Here is a 25602-nt window from a genome sequence, read left to right as displayed (position 1 = left end):
GCCTTATATTCTTGGTAGATAACCATACCTTATCCCCAATCTGGAACACCGGCCCCGCGGATCGTTTTTTGTCTGCAAAAAACTTATATTTATCCTGGGCCTTCATAATGTTACTCTGGACCTCCCGCCATACCTCCCCCAGCCGCTGGATAGTCACATCCGCCCCAGGACACCCAGATTCCAAACGGGAAAACGCTCTGAAATGAGGATGAAACCCATAGTTTCAGAAAAAGGGAGATGTACCCGTAGACTGGTTAATGCGGTTGTTAAACGCAAACTCGGCCGAACAATGCCCCGGTACGTGCATAACCCAGCAAGAGTTTCCTTCTTCTACTGCTTATACCACTCTGCTCCCATCGCCACCATGGTTGCCAAATAAAAGATAGCAAAGAAAAACGAAGAAAAAGGGAGGGAATACTTGCAAGTACACAAAAATGTCTCAGGACTAGTAACCACTGAGTCTGTTCTCCAAAGCCTATGATGCAGGATTCCCGCAGGAACTGTGCAGGTTTTTAGTGAGAGGAATACTTAGGACAAATCCATATATCAGTTTCTGGAGATGTTATGACTGTGTAATGCAGTACACCAATCATCCTGTCGGACTGAGGTCAAGCAACGCAGAATTTGCTCCAGAGACTGATTGGTCCGCTCGGTCTGCCCATTAGTCTCTGGATAGTAAGCGGATGAAAAGGTCAGACCAATACCCAACGTCTTACAAAATGCCCTCCAAAATCTGGAATCAAATTATACTCCTCTATCAGACACCACATTCAAGGGTACCCCATGCAACGGCACCACATGCTCAATAAACAATCTGGACAACGTTTCCGCATTAGGTAGAGCTGCCAAAGGTGCAAAATGTGCCTGCTTACTAAACCTGTCTGCAACAACCCAAACGACGGTATTACCCTTCGAGGGGGGAAGGTTGGTGATGAAATCCATGGACAAACGAGTCCATGGTCTCTCAGGAATTGGCAGTGGTACCAATTCCCCGGCCGGCCGGTTATGGGGGGTTTTTGCACGGGCACAAACATCACATGCAGACACATATTCCCCAAAATCAGAGGCTAAAGAAGACCACCAGAATATCCTAGCAATGGTCTTCCGGGTAGCCTAGATCCCAGGATGTCCACCCAGAACTGAGTCATGGAACTCCCGGAGGACCTAGAGACGAAACTGAGCTGGTACGAAAAGTTTATCCACCGGCTTAGCCGGAGGTGCAAGAGACTGGGCTTCCCGAATCTCCCGTTACAACATATTAGAAATACCTGCCACCACCACCCCGGGCTGAAGAATGGAGGATGGAGGTTCGGGGGGGGGGGGAAACCGGATCTAGACTGCATGACAAGGCATCAGCTCTTCAGATTTTTATGGAATAAATTCATGGACTTCAGTGCGCTGCTTGACAAATTCACGAACCCAGGTTATGAGAAAAGATTAACTATTTTATTTCCCTACGCGTTTCAAAGTGTATACCACTTCTTCCTCAGGGGATGACATATCAAATATCAAAGATATGTCATCCCCTGAGGAAGAAGTGGTATACACTTTGAAACGCGTAGGGAAATAAAATAGTTAATCTTTCTCATAACCTGGGTTCGTGAATTTGTCAAGCAGCGCACTGAAGTCCATGAATTTATTCCATAAAAATCTGAAGTTCTGGCGGTCACGGAGCTGACCTTTGGACGTGCAGCAAGCTGACTACGGATCTTACATGCCTGAACCTCTCCTGGAAAGGGTGAGTGAATTTTCATTTATTCGTTTAATTATAACTCGGGTAAGACCCTATTGCGCTTTCTGTTCCTATAGTTTATTTGCAAAGGCATCAACTCTGACATTTTTGGATCCTGGCCGAAAAGTGATAGAGAAGTGGAATTGGGAAAAAAAAAGTGACCATCTAGCCTGTCTAGGAGTCAACCTTTTAGCTGACTCAATGTAAGCTAGGTTCTTTTGTTCTGTAATTACAGTTATAGGATGGACAGCCCCCTCCATAAAATGCTTCCATTCTTCAAAGGCCAACTTCACAGCCAGAAGTTCGCGATTCCCAACATCACAGTTTCTCTACGCAGGGGAGAATTTCTTCGAGAAAAAGATGCAAGGTCTCAAATTAGTCAAAGTTTCAGGTCCCTGGGACAATACCGCCCCCACCCCCGCCTCCGAGGCGTCCACCTCAACAATAAATGGTTCAGACGGGTTCGGTTGAATAAGAACCGGAGCAGACATGAAACATTTTTCTAAAAACTGAAACGTCACTATTGCTGCGGCTGACCAATTCTTGATATCGGCCGCCTTTTGAGTGATGTCTGTGAGGGGTTTAACCACCTGTGAGAACCCCCTTATAAATTTGCGATAATAATTGGTGAATCCTAGGAAACGCTGCAGAGCTTTTAAATCACAAGGTTGGACCCAATCGACAATGGCCTGCACCTTATTAGGATGCATGCGATACCCCTCAGCAGACACAATGAACCCCAGAAAAGACAGTTCCTGTACAAAAAATAAACATTTCTCTAGTTTAGCAAAGAGACAGTTCTCCCGAAGCCTTTGGAGGACTGCTCGAATATAACCAATGTGAGCCTGTTTATCAGGATAGTAGATCAGTATGTCATCCAAATACACCACCATAAAACGTCCAATAAAATCAGAGAACACGTGATTTATGAAATTTTGGAAGACCGCTGGAGCATTGGTCAGACCGAAAGGCATGACCAAATTTTCAAACAACCCTTCAGTAGTGAGAAAAGCAGTTTTCCACTCATGTCCTTCCCGGATAAGGTGATACGCTCCCCGTAGATCTAATTTCGAAAACCACTTAGCTCCGGACAACTGGTTGTACAAATTCGGAATAAGTGGGAGGGGATACGTATTACTCACAGTTATTTTATTTAACTCTCGAAAATCAAGGCATGGGCGTAAACCACCAACTTTTTTCTTTACGAAAAAGAACCCCACCGCCACGGGAGAGTCAGAAGGACGAATGTGTCCCTTACGAAGACTCTCGCAAATGTATTCCTTCATAGCAGCCCGTTCGGGACCCAAAAGGTTATACAAGCGGGCCTTGGGCAATTTAGCACCTGGAACCAGGTCAATGGCACAATCAAATGGGCGGTGTGGTGGTAAAACCTCAGCCTCCTTTTTGGAGAAAACGTCTGTATAGTCTTTTAGGTACTCCGGAATACCTTCCAGACCCACGGACGACACAGACACAGTAGCAAGACATTTTTCAGGACAATAGGGACCCCATTTAACAATGTCTCGAGATTCCCAATTAATCACTGGATTATTTAATTGTAACCAGGGGAACCCCAACACCTGTCCCGCAGGCAGGTTGTCCATAACAAAGCATGAAATATGTTCCTGGTGCAAGGAACTCACTTTAAGGAGAAACTCCTCTGTAAGAAATATGACATCATTCTTAGCCAGTGGTGTTTTGTCAATGGCAACAACGTGGATAGGAGTCTCCAGCCTAACTGTCCATAACTTACACCTGAACACCAAGTCAGAGTCAATAAAGTTCAGCGATGATACGCAATCCGCGAAAGCAGAAGTGGGTGTGGAGACACTCCCACAACAAAGTTCCACTTGCAACAACATTTTAGAAAATGGAGAAAAAGGTACCTGAGAGCCTGGGTGACCTCCACGACAATCACTTGGGCTCAGTCACTTGCTGGTCAGTGGACACGAGGGACAATCCTTTTTCCAATGTCCGGAATCAACACAGTGAAAACAGCATTTTCCCAAGCGCCGTTGTCTCTTTTCTTTCTCCTTGACGTCGATGGTTCCCATCTCCATGGTTTCCAATGTAGGACTGGCTCCCTTTCCTTAGGAAAATAACGGGGTTTCAATCTGCATCACTCCCCTGGCCCATAGCCTGCGATCCATTCGGACGGCTTGTGTCATAGCGTCCTCCAGGGAATCAGGCGGAGGGTTGAGAGCCAAGGCATCCTTCAGATGTTCAGACGGGCCTCTACGGAACAAACCTCGGAGGGCGGTATCATTCCAGCAGACCTCAGCAGCCAGGCGTTTGAACTCTGAGCAAAACCACTGGGCTGAGTGCTTCCCCTGGCACACACTCATCACCATGTCCTCAGCCATACGCATCCGATCAGGCTCATCATAAATATGCCCCAGGGCCTCAAAAAATGCATCCACAGTCATACGCTCAGGGGCAGTGGTCGGAAGGGAGAAAGCCCAAGCCTGGGGAGCTCCCCTTAACAGAGACATAGTGACCCCCACTCTCTGACTTTCATCCCCAGAAGAGTGTGGTCTCAATGAAAAGAAAAGCTTACAGCCCTCCTTGAACACTTTGAATTCCCTTTTATCTCCAGAAAAGGTATCTGGTAACTCAACCGGAGACTCAGGGGAAATTAATCTAACATCCCGAGCCCTCGATGATAAAATCCCCTGCACAGTGTCAGTGATCAACTGCTGAGACTGGGCCAGGGCGAATTGTTCCCCCAGGAGTCTCTGAGACATCTGAGTCAGGTATTTTACCTGCTCAGAAAGAGCGTGCATAGGATCCATCACACACACAGAAGAAAGGAAGCAGAGAAAAAAAAATGGTAATGGTCAGTTAAAATGTCAGAACTCTAATGTCAGGACCCTGTCGGCATTGGCAAACTGCCATGCCGAGCAGGGTGACTTACCCACACTATGGGAGAGCACGGGGTCCAATGCTGTAGTGATGGTTCAAGCAGACAGGACCTGTGGCACAGAAAATAGTAAGGAGTCCCAGGACCTAGATCATGTGACTGCAGGGGGCTGGGCTTAGGCTACTTTCACACATCAGGTTTTCGGCGTCAGGCGCGATCCGGCGTCGTGCCGGAATGCCGGATCCGGCAAATGTTTTGTAAAACCTGATGTGCCGGATCCGGTTTTCTGCCGGATCCGTCTTGTTCTTGACAGACAAAACCGGATCCATCTCATCCGGTTCATCCGTTTTTCTATCCGTTTTTCGACGGATTACGCCGGATCCGGTTTTTAAAATTGACCCTTGTGGCCTTCCGAACGGGATTGGCTACTGGAAAACTATATATAGCATGTTCCTACAGCCCTTCTTTGACAGGTTGTAGAGGAGAAAGTGCAGGTTGGAGAGAAGAGCAAGTTACTGGCGAAGATGGATGTTGTCATTGGAAATATTACCACTAGAAGTTCTGTGACGGTTTCAGTAATGAGGGACAATTTTGCACTATACTTTATGTCACCTCAAGGCAGAGTACACTGGCAGGATGACAGAGTGTGAAAGATTTGTGCCCTAACCAAACTTGTGTACCTTCTGGACCAACAGTATATACCTTTGCCAACCAAAGTTGGCTATCTTGTCATGGTCTTACTATTTTTAGCTTTAGGCCACAGGTGTGTTCCTTGGTTGTGTTTTATGCAAAGTATTTCACCTTTTAACAAAAGTTGTGTTCATTGTTAGGAAATCACCAACAATAAACACAACTTTTCAGGTGAAATACTTTGCTTCAAACACAACCAGGAACACAACTGTGGCAAAAAGCTAAAATTTACCCACAGTTATATACCTGGTTTTGAATACCTTTTTACCTTTTAAATACCCTGTATTTAACCTTTTTTTTAAACATATTTCGCCGCAGAAAGAAATGACAGACAACCAGTGTAAACAATAATTTAACTTTTATTTAAAATATTGTTTTTTGTGTAAACTGTTTTTAAAGTTAAAAAAACTTTTTTAATAAAGGTTTGAAACCAACCAAATGGGCATTTTTATTACAAAAAAAACATTATAACTCGGTGTAGTGTGGGGTGGAAATACTGCTGGAGGGGCTGCGGGACACTTCGACAATGGGAGTGTGGAGAGAGGACTGGGATCGTGGTGGGGAAGGTACAGTTAGAGGTGATGGTGTGGAAAAAGCTACAGAATGGGTGGACATGTGGGAGGCAGAAGAGGTGGTGGGCGGTGGAGTGGAGGGTTGGGCAGGGACTGTAGGAGCAGATGATGTTGATGGAAAGTTGTATGGGGAAGGAGTTTGGTACGGGGAAGGAGTTTGGTACGGGGAAGGAGTTTGGTACGGGGCAGGTTGCTGGAAGTGGGGAGATGTCTGGTACTGGGGAGGTTGCTGGTACTGGGAAGGTTGCTGGTACTGGTGAGGTTGCTGGTATGTAATAGGAGGGGGAGGATGGAAAGTGGCTGGAGGGGGTGCAGATGTAATAGGAGGGGGAGGATGGAAAGTGGCTGGAGGGGGTGCAGATGTAATAGGAGGGGGAGGATGGAAAGTGGCTGGAGGGGGTGCAGGTGGAGGAACTACAGTGGTGGGAGGTGGAGGTTGGGATGTAACCTGCTGTAGAGCACCGTGGCACGAATGCATTACATGCATCTGCTGGGTAGGAGATAGTGTTGCCATGCGCTCCACAACAGACCTGAAAAAGGTGTGGTTTGGCGAAGATCTTGCTTCTGAATGCATGGTTTGCAGAAGTGTCTTCACCTCCAGAATGCTGGAGTTGATCTGCTGAAAGCCTGCGGAGATTTGCTCTGACAAGACTTTTAGACAGTTCTGGAAAGATGCATTCAGATGCAAGAACTCTGGCGCATAACTCTTTTCCTGACCCCTCTGCCGCTGCCGCCCAGTACCCGCAGGTGTACTAGAGGTGGCAGGGGCAGAAGGGTGGGGTAAAGGGAAAGCGATCTCCTCACCAGCAGCTTCATGTAATGTAGGCGGCCACAATGCTCCTGTGCTGGTGGATGGGACAGATGGGTCGAATGTGTGGGAAGGCTGGGAAGGTGCAGATGTACCGGGGCGGTCGAAGTGTCCCTCGGTGCCGGTCTCCTCAGGGATCGCCTCAGAAGGGTCCAATCGTGCAGGCTCCCGAGTGCTGCTCACCGTGCTGTGGAATAAAGAGAAAAAAAAACAATTAAAATACTGACATGGTATGGCCCTGGCTGAAAAAAAAAAGTTACATCTAACATTTTTTTTCACATGTGGTGTGTAATATTTACCTTCTAGTGACCATTGTTTCCCGGAGGAACGACAGGGCTTGTGCGTACTTGTACTTGCTCCTGCGTCCTCCAGATCCACTCGGGGCCCGCATCTCTTTATTGAACTCCTTCTTGAAACGATTCCTCACAGACCGCCACCGATTCACAATTCTGTTCCCTGAAACGAGAAAGGAGTGGTTAGTATACAACATCAGTGTTTCACAAACTCCAGTCCTCATGGTCCCCAGGGGTCATGTTTTCAGGATTTCCATAGTAAATAGAAATCCTGAACACATGATCCGTGGGGACCACGAGGACTGGAGTTCGGGAAACACTGGTTTACATCAAGCAACCGGTACTGTATATACTTACGCTCTTTAATCTGGGCCCGAACATCGAGGTCCTCCCAGCGGCCCACAAGGAGCGAACAGATTTCCTCCCAGAGTCGTCGGGTAACGATAAGGTCAGCGTGGCGGCGGTCAGCCATATTCCAGAGCGGCTCCCTTTCTCTGACGAGATCGATGAGGTGGTCCACATCGAGTCCTCCATCCTCACCGTCAGAGTCGGGAGCACGCTGTGAAGGCTGTTAAAGAAAAAGACAAAAATAACATAATTAGCCTCCACAAAAGAAATGAAATAAAAAGTGCAAAAAAACAAAGCAAAAATATTTATACTTACACGCTGGTGACCGCCGCGTTGCTGTCGCCGACGACCCTGGGAGGCACTGCAAGGACCTCTTGGCCGAGCACCAGATTGGGAAGACTAGAGAAGAAAACAAAAAATGTTATGTCTTTGGATGTAGGCATTTGTTTGCTGTGTGTGGTCTGCAGAACATTGTTTTCTATGTGTTGTGTGTAGTGTGATGTTGTGTTTGATGCAAAAAACTTACCAATTGTGAGCCCACTCCAAGTGTCTGTCCACCCCTTCCTTCTTCTTCTGGGAGCTCCTCTTCATCTTGTGAATCCTGTTTTGAAATAAAAGGCAATGAATAGACATATATTACAGAGATGATGGATTTTGGAAATAAAAACTTACCGTCAAACGCTGACGATGCGAGGGAGGGCTCCCAGAAGATGATGTGCTGTCTTCCTGGTGGCCACACTCCATGCCTGTGGGTGGTGTTCCAGCTGCTGCCATTGCTGCTGCTGCTGCATCTATTGGGCGGCTGTTGAATAAAGAGAAACAAAGGGCCAATGAATATCTTGATATTCAATAGCCCTAGTTTGGAGGAATGGGGGATTTGATCATTACCGTCTCTCATCTGCTGCTGGCCTCCCCTCCTCAGCATGTTCCATTTGCAGCTCCATTTGGGGTGGTGGTGGTGCTGATGGTGCTGCAGTGGTCTCCTGCCTTCTCCTGCTGCGCTTGGTTGCTTTCTTGGGTGGCATGTTGGGTGTGGCTGTGGGTCCCACTGTCTTGCTTTTATATATGTCTTGTGGTCAGAGCTACTGAGCATGCTCAGACCAAAAAAACCGGATCCGGCCACCGGATCCGGCTTTCGCCGGATCAGGCGCATTGCGGCGCTCATAGGCTTTCATTGTGTGAAAAAGCTGGACGCGCCGGATCCGGCGTGTCCGGCTTTTTCGCCGGAGACAAAAAACGTTACAGTAGCCGTTTTTTCCAGACGCCGGATCGCGACACATTGCCGGATCCGGCGAAAACCGGATGAAATGCATGGCCATCCGGCGCGATCCGGCGCAAATGCAAGTCAATGGGGGGGAAACCGGATCCGGCATTGCATTTCGCCGGATCCGGTTTCTGTCAAAAGCGCCGGATCGCGCCTGACGGCGAAAACCTGATGTGTGAAAGAGGCCTTAGCGTCCTACTGCTGCAGATGGTATAATGTACCTACTGCAGGGAATCTGTAGAAGAGGAGAGGAAAACGCAGGTCAGACAAGCGAGGGTTCGTACACGGAGAGGGCTGTGCGGTACCAGAGGGACGAGCAAAGAATAGTCAAGTCACAGGCAGAGGGTCATACACAGAGAGGTAGAGCAGTACAAGAGGGACAGACAGAACACGTAACAGAGACAGAACCGGATCAAAACCAAACAAGCAAGCAAGATATCAGGCACAAGGCACATGTACGCACAAGGTCAACTAACTCAGCCGAGGGCAGGAGTATAACTGACACCTGACGTAGGTCAAGTGAGCATTAATTAGCTGCCCTCTGCCAGACAGAGGCAGAAACAATTAACCCCTGTCTGACCAGGATGGGACAAAGACAAAGCCCATCCTGGATCATGACACAAGCTAACCTTCCGTCTGGATTGAGCACGCTCCAGCCCGCGCTCAGAAAAATGGAGATCAATATGGGTGGAAAAGGCAATCAGCTCTTCCAGACTTACAGGAACCTCCCTGGTGGATAGAGCATCCTGAACATGCTCCGCCAAACCTCTCCAGAACATAGGGACGAGGGTTTTATCAGGCCATTCCAGCTTGGAAGCCAGTGTCCGGAAACGGTCGGCGTACTGGCTGACCGACAGGGATCCCTGTGTTAAAGCAAGTAACTGGAGAGATGTTTCATGAGTGACCCGAGGCCCCAAAAAGACCTGCTTTAGTGACCTTAGAAACTGAGCAGTGCTCAGAACCACAGGGTCATCACGCTCCCATAATGGCGTGGGCCATTCCAACGCCCTGCCCGACAGGAGGGAGACGATAAACCCCACCTTAGCTCGCTCTGTAGGGAATCGCGCAGCCAGTAACTCAAGCTGGATAGAGCACTGGCTCAATACAGGTGGCGCTGTCACCAGAAAATTTATCGGGCAAAGGGAGGCAGGAAATTGTCAGCGCAGGCGTGGACATGGACACACGAGAGACAGCTTCCACGACTGTCTCGGCAGCGACCGCAGCAGCATTCGCAGCAGAGGTGGAACTCTTGAGGGCCGCCAACCTGCCCTTCAGCTGCTGAATGTACTGCCATAGCTGCTGCTGGTCCGCCATTACTAGCCAGACCCTGGCACTAGTATAATGTTAGGGATGGCGGAACGCACTAAATAATAAATAATTAGTGCGTTTGCCGCCCGGGGTCCACCGTGAAGTAGGTGTTACACCGCTGCTAGAAAATGGCAGACGCGCTATATGGCGGTATAACGCATGCGGGTTGAACATCATCCGGAGGGCGCTGGACGATCTCTGGTCACAGGACTTGACCCGAGACACAGAGTCCACGTCCGTCTAGACCTACCATGCATGCAGCGTTGCAACCGCGGATGACACGAAGAGCTGCTGACTGCAGCGTGGCGACAGACACTGCCCCTATATGACAATGCCTGGTAGCAGGCACACTGTCAGATGCTAGCACTGTGTAGGATGAGTATTGTGGCCTGTAGCTTGTCACTGGCTGGCGCTGGCTCTAACACTAGTTCTCTATACACACTCGTAATATCAGAGGGAGAGGAATCTTAATGAGTCATTTGCAAGTCCATACATCCATCATTATTCACACAGTTAGCAATTAGAGTCTATGCTAGCGCATGGACGAGCGGCCATGCGAACCTTTTATAGCAAGGACCTTCCGGAAGCCTCCATATCCCTGAAATGGACCAATCATATCTGGAGAAGGACCTGTGCATGTGACTCCCGATCTCCAACGGGAGATCGTGTCGTGAGCATACTCAGTGGAGCAACAGAAGTACTTAGCCTTTGGAGTGGTTTGCAGCTGAGCAGCCTGCATTACTATTGCTGACTAGTGTTGAGCATTCCGATACCGCAAGTATCGGGTATCGGCCGATATTAGCTGTATCGGAATTCCGATACTTAGTTCCGATACTTTTTCATATCGAATACCGGAATCAGAAGTTCCCATAATGCTAGGAGCCCGCTCGATTTGATTCAGCCAATGGGGATCCTCAGAAGTGTGGGCATATCCTGTTAGGCATGTAGGCATGTTAACTACTGGCATGGCTGTGATTGGCTGCTGAAATGATGTCATGATGCACTATAAAAAGCGCTGCAGCCGCCATTTCTGGTCACTCTGCTGTGAATTCAGTTAGGGACAGGCTGCTGTTGAAGACTGTGAGGGACAGTTAGAAATAGCGATTCCACAAAACATATAGTGCTTAACCCAGGCTACATAAACCACCACTGTAGCTTGCTTTTCCCTAGCAGCGCTGTTTTCACAGCTGTCTGCAAGGGCTGTGTGAGTGCAGACCCACGCTGTGTAGTGTGTCCTGCAGGCACGTCTGCTTGTAGGCCGGCCAGCGTGTGTCTCTGCCTCATACAGATTTTTCTTTTATTGCTGCTTTTTTTTTCTCCTGTATAGTGTGCTTCCATACGTATCCATATACGTTGGTTGCAAACACTAAAGGAGTGGACAGCGGAGCCTTTCAGCAGCCTTTCAGTGCTATAGCCCATTTCTCTGCACTGTTTTTGGCTGTCTAATAGTTCTCTCTGTGTGTGAGTGCAGCTCACGTTGCAGTGTGTTCTACAGCCACCGCTAGCTGTAGTCTGCTCAGCGTGCGTCACTGCCTCATACATAGTCCTTTTTTTGCAGCTAATTTAGCCAGATTTTTGCTCCTATATTAGTGTGCTTCCAACCGCATCCATTGTCATTGGTTGGTTGCAAACACTATATAGGATTAGATAGAGGAGCCTTTTTGCTGGCTTGTGCCCTTTAGGGCCAGCCAGGCTAGTATCACCCTATTTTTTGGAGCCTCATCAATTGCATTGTAGGTTAGCTTCCTGCATTGTAATCGCTCCAAAAAGTTTGTGATACTATAGCTTTCAAACTTTGGTCACATCCTTTCCTTTCCCCCCACCCAAAAAAAAGGAAATAAAGTTCACCAAACACTCCACTTTACAGTTGTCTAGGCCACATTAGATCATATTAAAGTGTAGTACACACACTCTTAGCCAATTTAGTGTTTCTTATACTGGTTAGCAGGTGTTCAGGAATAAGAACACTAAGCCACCCATTTTTTACTTTTCTGCCTATCTTTATCAGTCTACCAAGATGAAGAAGGCAGGGAGTAAGGCACGTGGTTGTGGCCGTGGAGTTTCAGCAGGGAGAGGACGGGGGGATTCAGCAGGGAGAGGACGTGGGGATTCGGTGTCTGCTGCGGCCACCAGTGACCCGGCATCCCCCACTTTTACCAGGCAACAGTCCTTCATGCACAGCTTTGTAGGACCTCGCCGTACCCCACTGCTGCGTGACGAACAAATTAAAGCCGTTGTCGGATGGATGGCAGCTAACGCATCCACTTCAATGACTTCCGCATCCTCCCAAGGCCAGAGCACTGAAGAGCAACCATCTGTCTCTTCACCACCTGCCAAATTGCCCAGGCAGTCTGAGAGCCCTGGACAGGAGCCATCTCAATCTTTACTTCTGTTCTCAGAATCTGTTGGGTTGGAAAGAGGTGGCCAGCCAAGCAGCATTCTAGAGTGTGAAGAAGAGGGAGTATGCAGTGATGCGCAACTGCTTTGTCCCTCTGAATCTGAAGAGGCGGGTGGGCCAGTGCCTATTGTCAGCACACCTCAGTGCTCATCTGATGATGATGAGACTCAGTTGCCAATTTCTGGTGCGTACGGTGCTGGCGAGACAACCCAGGATCAGCCGGTGCTTGAAGAGGGGAGTGGAGATGATGAGGTCCTTGACCCATCATGGCGTCAGCCACAGGAAGGTGGTGGGAGCAGCTCTGAGGAAGAGATTCCCCGAATGGCCAAAAGAGGAGGGAAAGGGCGGGGGCAGACTTGGTTGCCTGTAGCCTCCACTTTGGCACCCGTGAGGAGCAATCCTCTTCCAAAACACAAAACGGGCGCTCCCAGGACTTGCAGTGCGTGGTCTTTTTTTGACACAGTTGCAGATGACATTTGCTTTGTCAAATGCAAGCTGTGTCATCAGAAAGTGAAACGAGGGAAAAATGTGACCAACCTCAATACCACAAATATGTGGAAACATGTGCGTACCAAGCACGAGGTGGAGTTACACAGACACACTGAAGATGTAGGCCAACCTTCAGCAGCACCTACCACCTCTTCAGCTCGTGTTGGGGCCTCTTCCTCCAGCTCACACACAGCTGGTTCGGCTTCCTCACTGGAACGCCATGGAAGAACCACTGCCACTGTTCTCCAGAGACCCAGTGAAATTCCACCCACTGAACCACGTTCGCAGTCATCAGCACACTCCCAGGCCACTCACCAGCAATCGGTAGCACAGGCATGGGAGAAAAAGCGGCCATACTCGGCAAACCATCCCCGAGCACTGGCTCTGAATGCCGGCATTGCCAAACTACTGGCCCTTGAGATGCTGTCATTCAGGCTGGTGGAGACTGACACCTTCCGGAACTTTATGTCATTGGCAGTTCCACAATACAATGTGCCCAGCCGCTTTTATTTCAGCAGGCAAGCTGTCCCTGTCCTGCAAAAGCATGTGGAGGGAAAAATTATAAATTCGCTACTAAATGCCGTCAGTAGCAAGGTCCACCTGACCACCGATGCGTGGACCAGTAGCCATGGACAGGGACGATACCTTTCCCTCACTGCCCACTGGGTCAATGTTGTGGAGCCGGGTACAGATCTGGAGAGTGGCTCTGTACGTATTCTGCCAACTCCAAGGATTGCAGGAATGCAGTCTGTACATATTGAGTCCTCCTCCTACTCTAATTCCTCGGAATCAGCACTGCATGAGCCTGTTAGGCCAGATATGAGCACAGGTGTGGCCAAACGTCAACAGGCCGTCCTTAAATTAATTTCTTTGGGGAATCGGAGCCACACAGCACAGGAGCTCTGGAATGCCATCAAGCAGGAGAGCGATTTGTGGTTTGTGCCAGCGAATCTCCAGCCGGTGTGGTAGTGAGTGACAATGGCCGAAATCTAGTGGCAGCTCTGGGCCTAGGCAACCTCACTCACATACCATGTCTGGCATACGTGCTCAATTTGGTCGTGCAGAGCTTTCTGAGGGACTATCCGGATCTTGATGCACTGCTGCACAAGGTTCGCCTAGAGTGTGCTCACTTGCGGCGTTCCAGCATGGCAAGATCGCGCATTGCATCTCTGCAACGCCGATTCCGCCTGCCAGAACATCGCATCATATGTGACCTCCCCACCAGGTGGAATTCAACGTTACATATGTTGGAGCGGTTGTGTGAGCAGCAGGCAGCAGTAATGGAGTACCAGCTGCATCAGGCGCAAACAAGTCGCACTGTGCGCCAGACACACTTCACCACCACTGAGTGGGCCACTATGAGGGACATCTGCCAAGTTTTGCGTGCCTTCGATGACTCCACGCGGATGGCCAGTGCAGATGATGCACTAATCAGCATGACTGTCCCCCTCATCTGTCTGCTTCAAAAAACCTTACAAGCACTAAGTGAGGAGGTTTTTGAAGAGGTCGAGGATGAGCAGTCAGAAATGCCATCTGCTTCTGGCAAGTCTGCCCAACGTGCTTCCACACAAAGGCCCAGGCAGGGGACACTTAGTGAGGAGGATGACGAGGAGTCAATGGAGGAGGAGGAACACATCTCTCCAGAGGAGGGAGGTACACAAGGCTCTAGTAGTCAGTGTGTACAGCGAGGGTGGGGTGATGCTAAGCAGGCAGAGATGCTGCCTCAAGCTGGGGACAGCGTTTCCGGTCCAGTTGGCAGTCTGCAGCACATGGTTGATTTCATGCTGCAGTGCTTGTTAAATGACCGCCGCATCGCCAACATTCTCCACACGGCTGATTATTGGGTGTACACCCTCCTAGATCCTCGCTACCGGGACAACTTACAAAGCCTCATACCACAGTTGAACCGGGAGCGAAAAATGCGGGAGTACCAAGAAATACTTGTGCAGGCCATCATGTTCTCCATTCCCCCCACAAGTGTTGCTGGTAGTGCTTTTCAAAGCAGCCATGTGGGTAGAGGCAGTGGAGGAAGCTCTGCACAAAGAGGTAGCAGAGGCAGTGCCGCAGGACAAGGCAAGGCCAGTATGGCCCAAATGTGGAAAAGTTTTGTGGGACCGCCACAAACGGCTACACCATCACAGACGGCTCCAGTCAGCAGGAGGCAACGTTTCCGTCAGATGGTGACAGACTACTTGTCGTGCCCTGTTAGTGTTCTCCCAGACGGCTCTTCCCCGTTCAAGTATTGGGTCTCTAAGCTGGATACATGGCCAGAGCTTAGCCAGTATGCATTGGAGGTGCTGGCTTGCCCTGCTGCCAGTGTATTATCGGAACGTGTCTTTAGTGCTGCAGGTGGTGTGGTAACAGACCGTCGCACGCGACTATCCGCCGATAATGTTGACCGGCTTACTTTTGTGAAAATGAACAAGGCCTCGATCTCACCTGAATTTGCCAGTCCTCTTCCAGAATAAATAATTGGCTGGCAACAGGATCCAGGTCTCCTGTTGTGTTCATGTTTCTATGACCTGAACTTTATTTCCTGGACTACAGCAACGCCCGTTGTTGCTCAGAAGTGCTGTCCGCACAGACAAAACACTCGCTCATGTGTAAGTGGGGTTCAGTAACGTCAGCTGATCCCCTGCTGTGTGTACGGCAAACTCTCCTGCTGCCTACAACTTCTGACTACCTCTGATTTAATATGTTCTCTGATTTGCCCTCTGTCTCCACTCTGTTTTGAGTATTTCCTCCGGCCTACAACACCGCCTGTTTCTGCTCTCAAGTGCCGTCTGCACAATCCACACTTGTTCCTGTGGTACCTGGGTCCTGTAACATCTGCTCATCTCCAGAGTTGAGCACGGCAATGTCTCCTGCTTTGTCTACATTCCCACTACTTGTAGTGGAAATGTGGACAGAGCAGGAGACATTGCCTGACTCACCTCTAGGGAGAAGCTGCTGTTACAGAACCCCAGTAACACAGGAACAAGTGTGGGTTGTGCAGATGGCATTTCAAAGCAGCAACTGGCGTGGTTGGAAGCCAGAGGAAATACTCAAAACAGAGTGAAGACAGAGGCCTAATTGGAGTACGTTGACAGTTAGTAGTAGTCTAGAAACAATCGCAAACTGCCACCAAGTAGGCCTCGGCCTACTACCTGATTTTCCCTGGGCTTCGACACCGCCAGTTGGTGCTCAGAAGTGCTGTCCGCACAGACAAAACACTCGCTCATGTGTAAGTGGGGTTCGGTAACGTCAGCTGATCCCCTGCTGTGTGTATGGCAAAGTGTCCTGCTCCCTCCACAGTCAAACAACCTCAGATTTAAACCTGGCTCCAAGTAGGCCTCGGCCTACTACGTCATTTTCCCTGGGCTCCGACAACGCCAGTTGGTGCTCAGAAGTGCTGTCCGCACAGACAAAACACTCGCTCATGTGTAAGTGGGATTCGGTAACGTCAGCTGATCCCCTGCTGTGTGTACGGCAAACTCTCCTGCTGCCTACAACTTCTGACTACCTCTGATTTAATATGTTCTCTGATTTGCCCTCTGTCTCCACTCTGTTTTGAGTATTTCCTCCGGCCTACAACACCGCCTGTTTCTGCTCTCAAGTGCCGTCTGCACAATCCACACTTGTTCCTGTGGTACCTGGGTCCTGTAACATCTGCTCATCTCCAGAGTTGAGCATGGCAATGTCTCCTGCTTTGTCTACATTCCCACTACTTGTAGTGGAAATGTGGACAGAGCAGGAGACATTGCCTGACTCACCTCTAGGGAGAAGCTGCTGTTACAGAACCCCAGTAACACAGGAACAAGTGTGGGTTGTGCAGATGGCATTTCAGAGCAGCAACTGGCGTGGTTGGAAGCCAGAGGAAATACTCGAAACAGAGTGAAGACAGAGGCCTAATTGGAGTACGTTGACAGTTAGTAGTAGTCTAGAAACAATCGCAAACTGCCACCAAGTAGGCCTCGGCCTACTACCTGATTTTCCCTGGGCTCCGACACCGCCAGTTGGTGCTCAGAAGTGCTGTCCGCACAGACAAAACACTCGCTCATGTGTATGTGGGGTTCGGTAACGTCAGCTGATCCCCTGCTGTGTGTATGGCAAAGTGTCCTGCTCCCTCCACAGTCAAACAACCTCAGATTTACACGTGGCTCCAAGTAGGCCTCGGCCTACTACCTCATTTTCCCTGGGCTCCGACAACGCCCGTTGGTGCTCAGAAGTGCTGTCCGCACAGACAAAACACTCACTCATGTGTAAGTGGGGTTCGGTAACGTCAGCTGATCCCCTGCTGTGTGTATGGCAAAGTGTCCTGCTCCCTCCACAGTCAAACAACCTCAGATTTACACCTGGCTCCAAGTAGGCCTCGGCCTACTACCTCATTTTCCTTGGGCTCCGACACCGCCAGTTGGTGCTCGGAAGTGCTGTCCACACAGAAAAACACACTCGTTCATGTGAAAGTGGGGTTCGGTAACGTCAGCTGATCCCCTGCTGTGTGGAGGGCAAACTGCTGCTGCCTCCAAATTTTAGCAACTTCAGATTTAAACATTCTCTGATTTGGCCTCTGTCTCCACTCTGTCTCTAGTATTTCCCCTGACCTCCAACACCGCCAGTTCCTGCTCACAGTTGCCGTCCACGCATTCCACACGTGTTCCTGTGTTACTGGGGTTCTGTTACGTCAGCAGATCCCCCAATGTGTGTCCGCCACTGTCTCCTGCGCTGTCCACCTTCCCACTGCAAGCGGTGGGAATGTGGACAGAGCAGGAGACAGTGGCAGACATACATCAGGGGATCTGCTGACATTACAGAATCCCAGTAACACAGGAACATGTGTGGATTGGGCAGACGGCTACTGTACGCATAAACTGGCGGTGTTGGTGGTCACGTGAAATCCTGGAAACAGAGTGGAGACAGATGCCTAATTGGAGCACGTTGACAGTCTGTTGTAGCCTACAAACAATCTAAAACTGCCACCAAGTAGGCCTCGGCCTGCACCCTGGTTCTCCCTGGGCTCCAACAATGCTAGTTGGTGCTCGGAAGTGCTGTCCACACAGAAAAACACACTTATTCATGTGAAAGTGGGGGTCAGTAATGTCAGCTGATCCCCTGCTGTGTGGAGGGCAAACTGCTGCTGCCTCCAAATTCAAACAATGTCTTATCTTAAACTGCCTCCAAGTAGGCCTCAGCCTACAAAATGACTATCCCTGGGCTCCAACATCGTCAGTTGTTGCTCGGAAGTGCCGTCCACACAGAAAAACACACTCGTTCATGTGAAAGTGGGGTTCGGTAACGTCGGCTGATCCCCTGCTGTGTGGAGGGCAAAGTGTCCTGCTCCCTCCAAAGTCAAAATACCTCAGCTTTACACCTGGCTCCTAGTAGGCCTCGGCCTACACCATGATTGTCCCTGGGCTCCAACACCGCCAGTTGGTGCTCGGAAGTGCTTTCCACACAGAAAAACACACTCGTTCATGTGAAAGTGGGGTTCAGTAACGTCAGCTGATCCCCTGCTGTGTGGAGGGCAAACTGCTGCTGCCTCCAAATTGTAACTACCTCAGATTTAAACATTCTCTGATTTGGCCTCTGTCTCCACTCTGTCTCTAGTATTTCCCCTGACCTCCAACACCGCCAGTTCCTGCTCACAGTTGCCGTCCACGCATTCCACACTTGTTCCTGTGTTCCTGGTGTTCTGTAACGTGAGCTGATCCCCCAATGTGTGTCCGGCACTGTCTCCTGCGCTGTCCACCTTCCCATTGCAAGTGGTGGGAATGTGGACAGAGCAGGAGACATTGGCAGACAAACATCAGGGGATCTGCTGACATTACAGAACACCAGTAACACAGGAACACGTGTGGATTGGGCAGACGGCTACTGTACGCATAAACTGGCGGTGTTGGTAGTCACGTGAAATCCTGGAAACAGAGTGGAGACAGATGCCTAATTGGAGCACGTTGACAGTCTGTTGTAGCCTACAAACAATCTAAAACTGCCACCAAGTAGGCCTCGACCTGCACCCTGGTTCTCCCTGGGCTCCAACAACGCTAGTTGGTGCTCGGAAGTGCTGTCCACACAGAAAAACACACTTGTTCATGTGAAAGTGGGGTTCGGTAACGTCAGCTGATCCCCTGCTGTGTGGAGGGCAAAGTGTCCTGCTCCCTCCAAAGTCAAAATACCTCAGCTTTACACCTGGCTCCTAGTAGGCCTCGGCCTGCACCATGATTGTCCCTGGGTTCCAACAACGCTAGTTGGTGCTCGGAAGTGCTGTCCACACAGAAAAACACACTCGTTCATGTGAAAGTGGGGTTCGGTAACGTCAGCTGATCCCCTGCTGTGTGGAGGGCAAAGTGTCCTGCTCTGTCCAAAATCAAAATACCTCAGCTTAACACAACCTGGCTCCTAGTAGGCCTCGGCCTGCACCATGATTGTCCCTGGGTTCCAACAACGCTAGTTGGTGCTCAGAAGTGCTGTCCACACAGAAAAACACACTCGTTCATGTGAAAGTGGGGGTCGGTAACGTCGGCTGATCCCCTGCTGTGTGGAGGGCAAAGTGTCCTGCTCCCTCCAAAGTCAAAATACCTCAGCTTTACACCTGGCTCCTAATAGGCCTCGGCCTGCACCATGATTGTCCCTAGGCTCCAACAACGCCAGTTGGTGCTCGGAAGTGCTGTCCACACAGAAAAACACACTCGTTCATGTGAAAGTGGGGTTCGGTAACGTCAGCTGATCCCCTGCTGTGTGGAGGACAAACTGCTGCTGCCTCCAAATTGTAACTACTTCAGATTTAAACATTCTCTGATTTGGCTTCTGTCTCCACTCTGTCTCTAGTATTTCCCCTGACCTCCAAAACCGCCAGTTCCTGCTCACAGTTGCCGTCCACGCATTCCACACGTGTTCCTGTGTTACTGGGGTTCTGTAACGTCAGCAGATCCCCCAATATGTGTCCGCCACTGTCTCCTGCGTTGTCCACCTTCCCACTGCAAGCGGTGGGATTATGGACAGAGCAGGAGACAGTGGCAGACACACATCAGGGGATCTGCTGACATTACAGAATCCCAGTAAAACAGCAACACGTGTGGATTGGGCAGACGGCTGCTGTACGCATAAACTGGCGGTGTTGGTGGTCACGTGAAATCCTGGAAACAGAGTGGAGACAGATGCCTAATTGGAGCACGTTGACAGTCTGTTGTAGCCTACAAACAATCTAAAACTACCAACAAGTAGGCCTCGGCCTACACCATGATTGTCCCTGGGCTCCAACAACGCCAGTTGGTGCTCGGCAGTGTCTTTGGCACGGGGACTCCCTGTTGCCCAGCCTGGTTCCAGCACGCCTGCTGTTTCTGGGTAGTGTCAAGGTCACTATGCCACCAATCCGTTGTCCTGTCATCTTGCGGCCGGGTTAGCCGTCTCTACGGTGCCTGCAGTTTAGGTGACTCCTATGTGGGCTGCAGGAACTGGCACTGAAGGCTGGATCCGTAGTGCCAAAGGGACATGGACCACCTGTAGGACTGTGGGTTTCGGTAACTGCAGCCGGCTTGCGGCCTGGCTACTTTGCTTTCAATGGGTACCTTCTGCTACCCACCCGGGTTCCAGCACTGTCTGCTGGTTCTCGCCAGAGCCTTTGGCCTAGGTGCCTCCATCTCGGTATCCGAGGTCCAGCACCGTCAGCTGGTCCTTGGTAGTGCTTTCTAGCACAGGTACCTCCTGCCTAGTAACCGTGGTCCAGCACCGTCAGCTGTTCCTCGGTAGTGCCATTGGCTCTTGTAGCTTTTGCTACCCATCTGGGTTCCAGCACCATCACCTGGTTCTCGGCAGTGTCTTTGGCACGGGGACTCCCTGTTGCCCAGCCTGGTTCCAGCACGCCTGCTGTTTCCGGGTAGTGTCAAGGTCACTATGCCACCAATCCGTTGTCCTGTCGTCTTGCGGCCGGGTTAGCCGTCTCTACGGTGCCTGCAGTTTAGGTGACTCCTATGTGGGCTGCGGGAACTGGCACTGAAGGCTGGATCCGTAGTGCCAAAGGGACATGGACCCCCTGTAGGACTGTGGGTTTCGGTAACTGCGGCCGGCTTGCGGCCTGGCTACTTTGCTTTCAATGGGTACCTTCTGCTACCCACCCGGGTTCCAGCACTGTCTGCTGGTTCTCGCCAGAGCCTTTGGCCTAGGTGCCTCCATCTCGGTATCCGAAGTCCAGCACCGTCAGCTGGTCCTTGGTAGTGCTTTTTAGCACAGGTACCTTCTGCTTAGTAACCGTGGTCCAGCACCGTCAGTTGGTCCTCGGTAGTGCCATTGGCTCTTGTTCCTTCTGCTACCCATCCGGGTGCCAGCACTGTCTGCTGGTTCTCGCCACAGCCTTTGGCCTAGGTGCCTCCATCTCGGTATCCGAGGTCCAGCACCGTCAGCTGGTCCTTGGTAGTGCTTTTTAGCACAGGTACCTTCTGCTTAGTAACCGTGGTCCAGCACCGTCAGTTGGTCCTCGGTAGTGCCATTGGCTCTTGTTCCTTCTGCTACCCATCCGGGTGCCAGCACTGTCTGCTGGTTCTCGCCACAGCCTTTGGCCTAGGTGCCACCATCTCGGTATCCGAGGTCCAGCACCGTCAGCAGGTCCTTGGTAGTGCTTTTTAGCACAGGTACCTTCTGCTTAGTAACCATGGTCCAGCACCGTCAGTTGGTCCTCGGCAGTGCCATTGGCTCTTGTTCCTTCTGCTACCCATCCGGGTGCCAGCACTGTCTGCTGGTTCTCGCCACAGCCTTTGGCCTAGGTGCCTCCATCTCGGTATCCGAGGTCCAGCACCGTCAGCTGGTCCTTGGTAGTGCTTTTTAGCACAGGTACCTTCTGCTTAGTAACCGTGGTCCAGCACCGTCAGTTGGTCCTCGGTAGTGCCATTGGCTCTTGTTCCTTCTGCTATCCATCCGGGTGCCAGCACTGTCTGCTGGTTCTCGCCACAGCCTTTGGCCTAGGTGCCTCCATCTCGGTATCCGAGGTCCAGCACCGTCAGCTGGTCCTTGGTAGTGCTTTTTAGCACAGGTACCTTCTGCTTAGTAACCGTGGTCCAGCACCATCAGTTGGTCCTCGGTAGTGCCATTGGCTCTTGTTCTGCTACCCATCCGGGTGCCAGCACTGTCTGCTGGTTCTCGCCAGTTTCTCAGCCTTCTTGTACCTTCTGCTACATTTCCAAGATCAAGCTTTTTGAAATTGTCTTTGGTAATCCTTATTGATCTCCATGACGATGACCCTGATGATGACAACCCTGAAGACCACACCAAAGAAGACCATAAATATGACCCTAAATAATAAGACCAAGAGGACAAAGAACATGAAGACAACCACCAAGATACAGAACAAAAGACAGAAGAACAAGAAGCAGAAGAAGCAAAAGCAGAAGAACAGAAAGCAGAAGAACATTAAGCATAAGACAAAAAATCAGCATAGAAGAAATCAAAATTATAAGCAGAAGAAGACTAAGCAGTACATGGGGGTGAGTCCGTTCCTCCTCGTGGTGCCCCTGGAAAATGCCTGCTGCTGCAGGCCAAACTGAACGCGGACAAATCCTGTTTTAAATCTTTTGTGACAGGCAGAACGTAAGGTGTAATCTTATAACTTTTATAGATAAGTACTACAGGAATGCCTGTCACCATAAGAAAATGAAGAAAAAGAAGAATAGGAAGAAGATGAAGAAATAGCATATGAAAATTAATAATAGCTGAATAAGAAGAATATGAAGAATGGAAAAAAAAAATTAATGGGAAGAAGGTGAAGAAGAAGAAGATGAATAAGGTGAAGAAAAAGTTGATGAAAAAAATGCTACTGCTGCGGATCATGAAAGAGAAAGTGTGGGAGAAGTACAAAAGAAGGTGAAGAGCATGGAAGTTGCGAAACATGCATATCTGACTAAATATAAAAAAGTTAACATAGTCAATATCTTTTTAACTCCGAACGTCTTGAAAAAAAAAATTGGAATTAATGCTATGCCATGTGATTTGAATAAACCACTATGCTTTTAATGTCTCCTCCACCTCCCACAATACATTCTACATGATTCTTATTTGTTTTCAATTATGTAGAATTAGCCAACAAGGAAATAAAGGCCTTTTTTTAAATCCGATACCGGAAGTCCCATTGACTTGAATGGGACTTCCGGTATCGGAATCGGCGATACCCGATATTTTTTTCGTATCGGGCGATACCATCCGATACGATATTTTTGGGTATCGAATGGTATAGCTCAACACTATTGCTGACCCAAGCTCCTCTGCGGTCGATGGAGCATGGGAGACCGCAGAATGTGATGCTCTGGATTCCTGCTGTGCCGCTGCAGGAACCCGACGCCTAACACCTACGATGATCCTAGACACCTCGGCACAGCCGGAGAGCTAACTAAGCCTAAAGCAAGAAAGGGGAAATCTAAACTGCCTCGAAGCAGACCCCAAAGGAATAGATAGCCCCCAAACATATATTGTCGCTCAGAGAAGATGAAAACACAAACGCAGGCAGAAAAATAGACTGAGTAAACGATGGGGCCCACACTGACTAGACAGGACAGGAAAGGAAAGACACTGTCTGCAATCACGCAAAAAACCCTGCAAAAAGTCCAACACGTCTGATGCACAAAAACACTGAAGTCGCACGACTTCGCCCCCCACTATATCAGCACTCTGGTATATTCTGAAAGCAAAGCAAAAAGAGACCAATATAAAAGGGGACAAAAAAAACTGGCACATGCAGCAACATATGGGCGCTGATTCAGCACAGTCCCAGCCGGAGCTAGCTGACCTGCACAAAGCAGAGATAAACAAAACCAGATCAAATGCAAACAGAATAGCAAATGAACCACTTAGCTGAACATGCAGGGAAAGAGCAGGAGACATCAGACCTCAGGAGGCACAGGAAGAAAATCACCATCAGGGATAGAGGGAGTCAGCAGTCTTAAATCCCAATCAGAAACCCCAGATCTCCAATCGTCTTCCTCATTATCAGGTGGCAAGCCTCTGTCAATCAGATCAGCTCCACTACCTCCAGTAACCACTAGAGGGAGCCTAGAGAGAGAAATCTCAATCTGACCAGCTCCACTATCTTCAGTAATCACCAGAGGGAAGCCAGAGAGAGAATTCACAACAGATGAGGGGACAATGCATACCTGGCTTATACTCGAGTCAATAAGCTTACCCAGTTTTCCTTGGCAAAATTAGGGGCTTCGGCTTATACTCAGGTCGGCTTATACTCGAGTATATACTGTACTTAATTTTCTAGAACAATTTCAAAGGTGCCAACACTTTTGGCCATAGCTGTATGTATATGTTACATTTTATACAACCTTCTGTAACTGACCTTTTTGAGATTTAAATTCAGAACAAAGGAATTGTGCTTCTTCTCTCACTTTCTCCTCAAGGGATTTCTTGCCCATTCCAAAGTTTCTAAGTGTTGTCAAGGTAAACCTTCTTTGTTCTTGCCATGAGCTCCCATATCGGGCGAATACCAAGCCTAACAGGTACAACACATAAAATATTCATTATCAAATGATCAAACAACTGTAGTGTTTATAATTCTCTATTTATATCTCCCAACTTTGGAAGTCAAAAAGGAAGGACACATATGGCAAAGCTCTATGGCACCGCAGTAATTTTTCTTTTACGCTAACTCAGTTCACTAACCTTGCTCATACAGGAATAGTGCTCTTAGTGAAGCCCATTACTGTTCTTAAAACAACATGATACCCTTTCATGGCCCACACTCTGACCTCCATAAACATGTTGATGCCCACCTAATTCACAACACACACATTATGATGCGCACACATTACATTCACATCCACAAAGTATGACACGCTCACGCAGGGCTGCCACTAGGAATTTCGGGGCCCCATACTGGCAAAATTTTTGGGGCCCCCTTGAGACTCCGCCCAGGCTCCACCCCAGTCCCTCCTCCACCTCTTGAATGGTCTGTACCCACCACTCTCTTTTGGAAAAACTCCACTTCTCACGAATCACACATTAAGGGTATGTGCACACGTTGCGGATTCGTGTGCGGATTTTTCCCAGTGGGATCTGCAGAATCCGCAGGTCAAAATGCCTGCATTTTACCTGTGGATTTCCTGCGGATTTCTAGCAGATTTTGTGTGGATTTGGCCTGGGTTCTTACACCTGCGGATTCCTATAATGGAATGGGTGTAAAAACGCTGCAGAATTTGCACAAAGAATTGACATGCCGTGGAAAATAAACCGTTGCGTTTCCGCACAGAATTTTCCGCAGCACGTGCACAGCGGTTTTTGTTTTCCATAGGATAACATGGTACTGTACATCCCTTGGAAAACTGCTGTGGATCCACAGGGCCAAATCCGCTGCGGATTCGCAGACGAATCCGCAACGTGTGCACATACCCTTACAGTTCCCATCACCAGATCACACATATAACCAGCAGTCTTTGTTTTGGCCAAAAGATTTTTTAAGCCGCCACCACAACATGGTAAACTCTTTTGGCCAGGCCCTACTCTAACCTATATAACATTTGTTAAAATATGCAATACAATTTAGGTATATTTTAAAATTTTTAAAATGACCAGTAATATCACACAAGGGACAAATACCATTGTACCATGACCAGACACCATATTAGCACCACATAGTGACCTATAATATGACATAAAAAGAACAAATACTGCCACACCATGACCAGACCACATACAGTTGTGGCCAAAAGTATTGACACCCCTGCAATTTTGTCAGATAATACTCAGTTTCTTCCTGAAAATGATTGCAATCACAAATTCTTTGGTATTATTATCTTCATTTAATTTGTCTTAAATGAAAAAACACAAAAGAGAATGAAGCAAAAAGCAAAACATTGATCATTTCACACAAAACTC

At 49.2% G+C, this 25602-nt stretch overlaps 1 protein-coding gene across 2 annotated transcripts in view; it reads right to left on the bottom strand.

Moving 5' to 3' along the window:
* The window catches only part of LOC141098684 (cytochrome P450 2D15-like), a 404919-nt gene that overhangs the window by 251595 nt on the left and 127722 nt on the right, over positions 1 to 25602 (bottom strand). Inside the window, exon 3 of one of the 2 annotated variants that reach the window (XM_073586647.1) lies at positions 24068 to 24220. The exons of the other annotated variant lie outside the window; for it this stretch is intronic. Coding sequence (XP_073442748.1) covers positions 24068 to 24220 — 153 coding nt within the window. The remainder of the gene's footprint in view (positions 1 to 24067; positions 24221 to 25602) is intronic. 2 annotated transcript variants of the gene reach the window in all.

The sequence above is a fragment of the Dendrobates tinctorius genome, unplaced genomic scaffold (assembly GCF_039654945.1).
Source record: "Dendrobates tinctorius isolate UK_male_01 unplaced genomic scaffold, ASM3965494v1 ptg000094l, whole genome shotgun sequence".
NCBI classification, from domain to species: Eukaryota; Metazoa; Chordata; class Amphibia; order Anura; family Dendrobatidae; genus Dendrobates; species Dendrobates tinctorius.
This window is presented reverse-complemented; position numbering and strand designations above follow the sequence as displayed.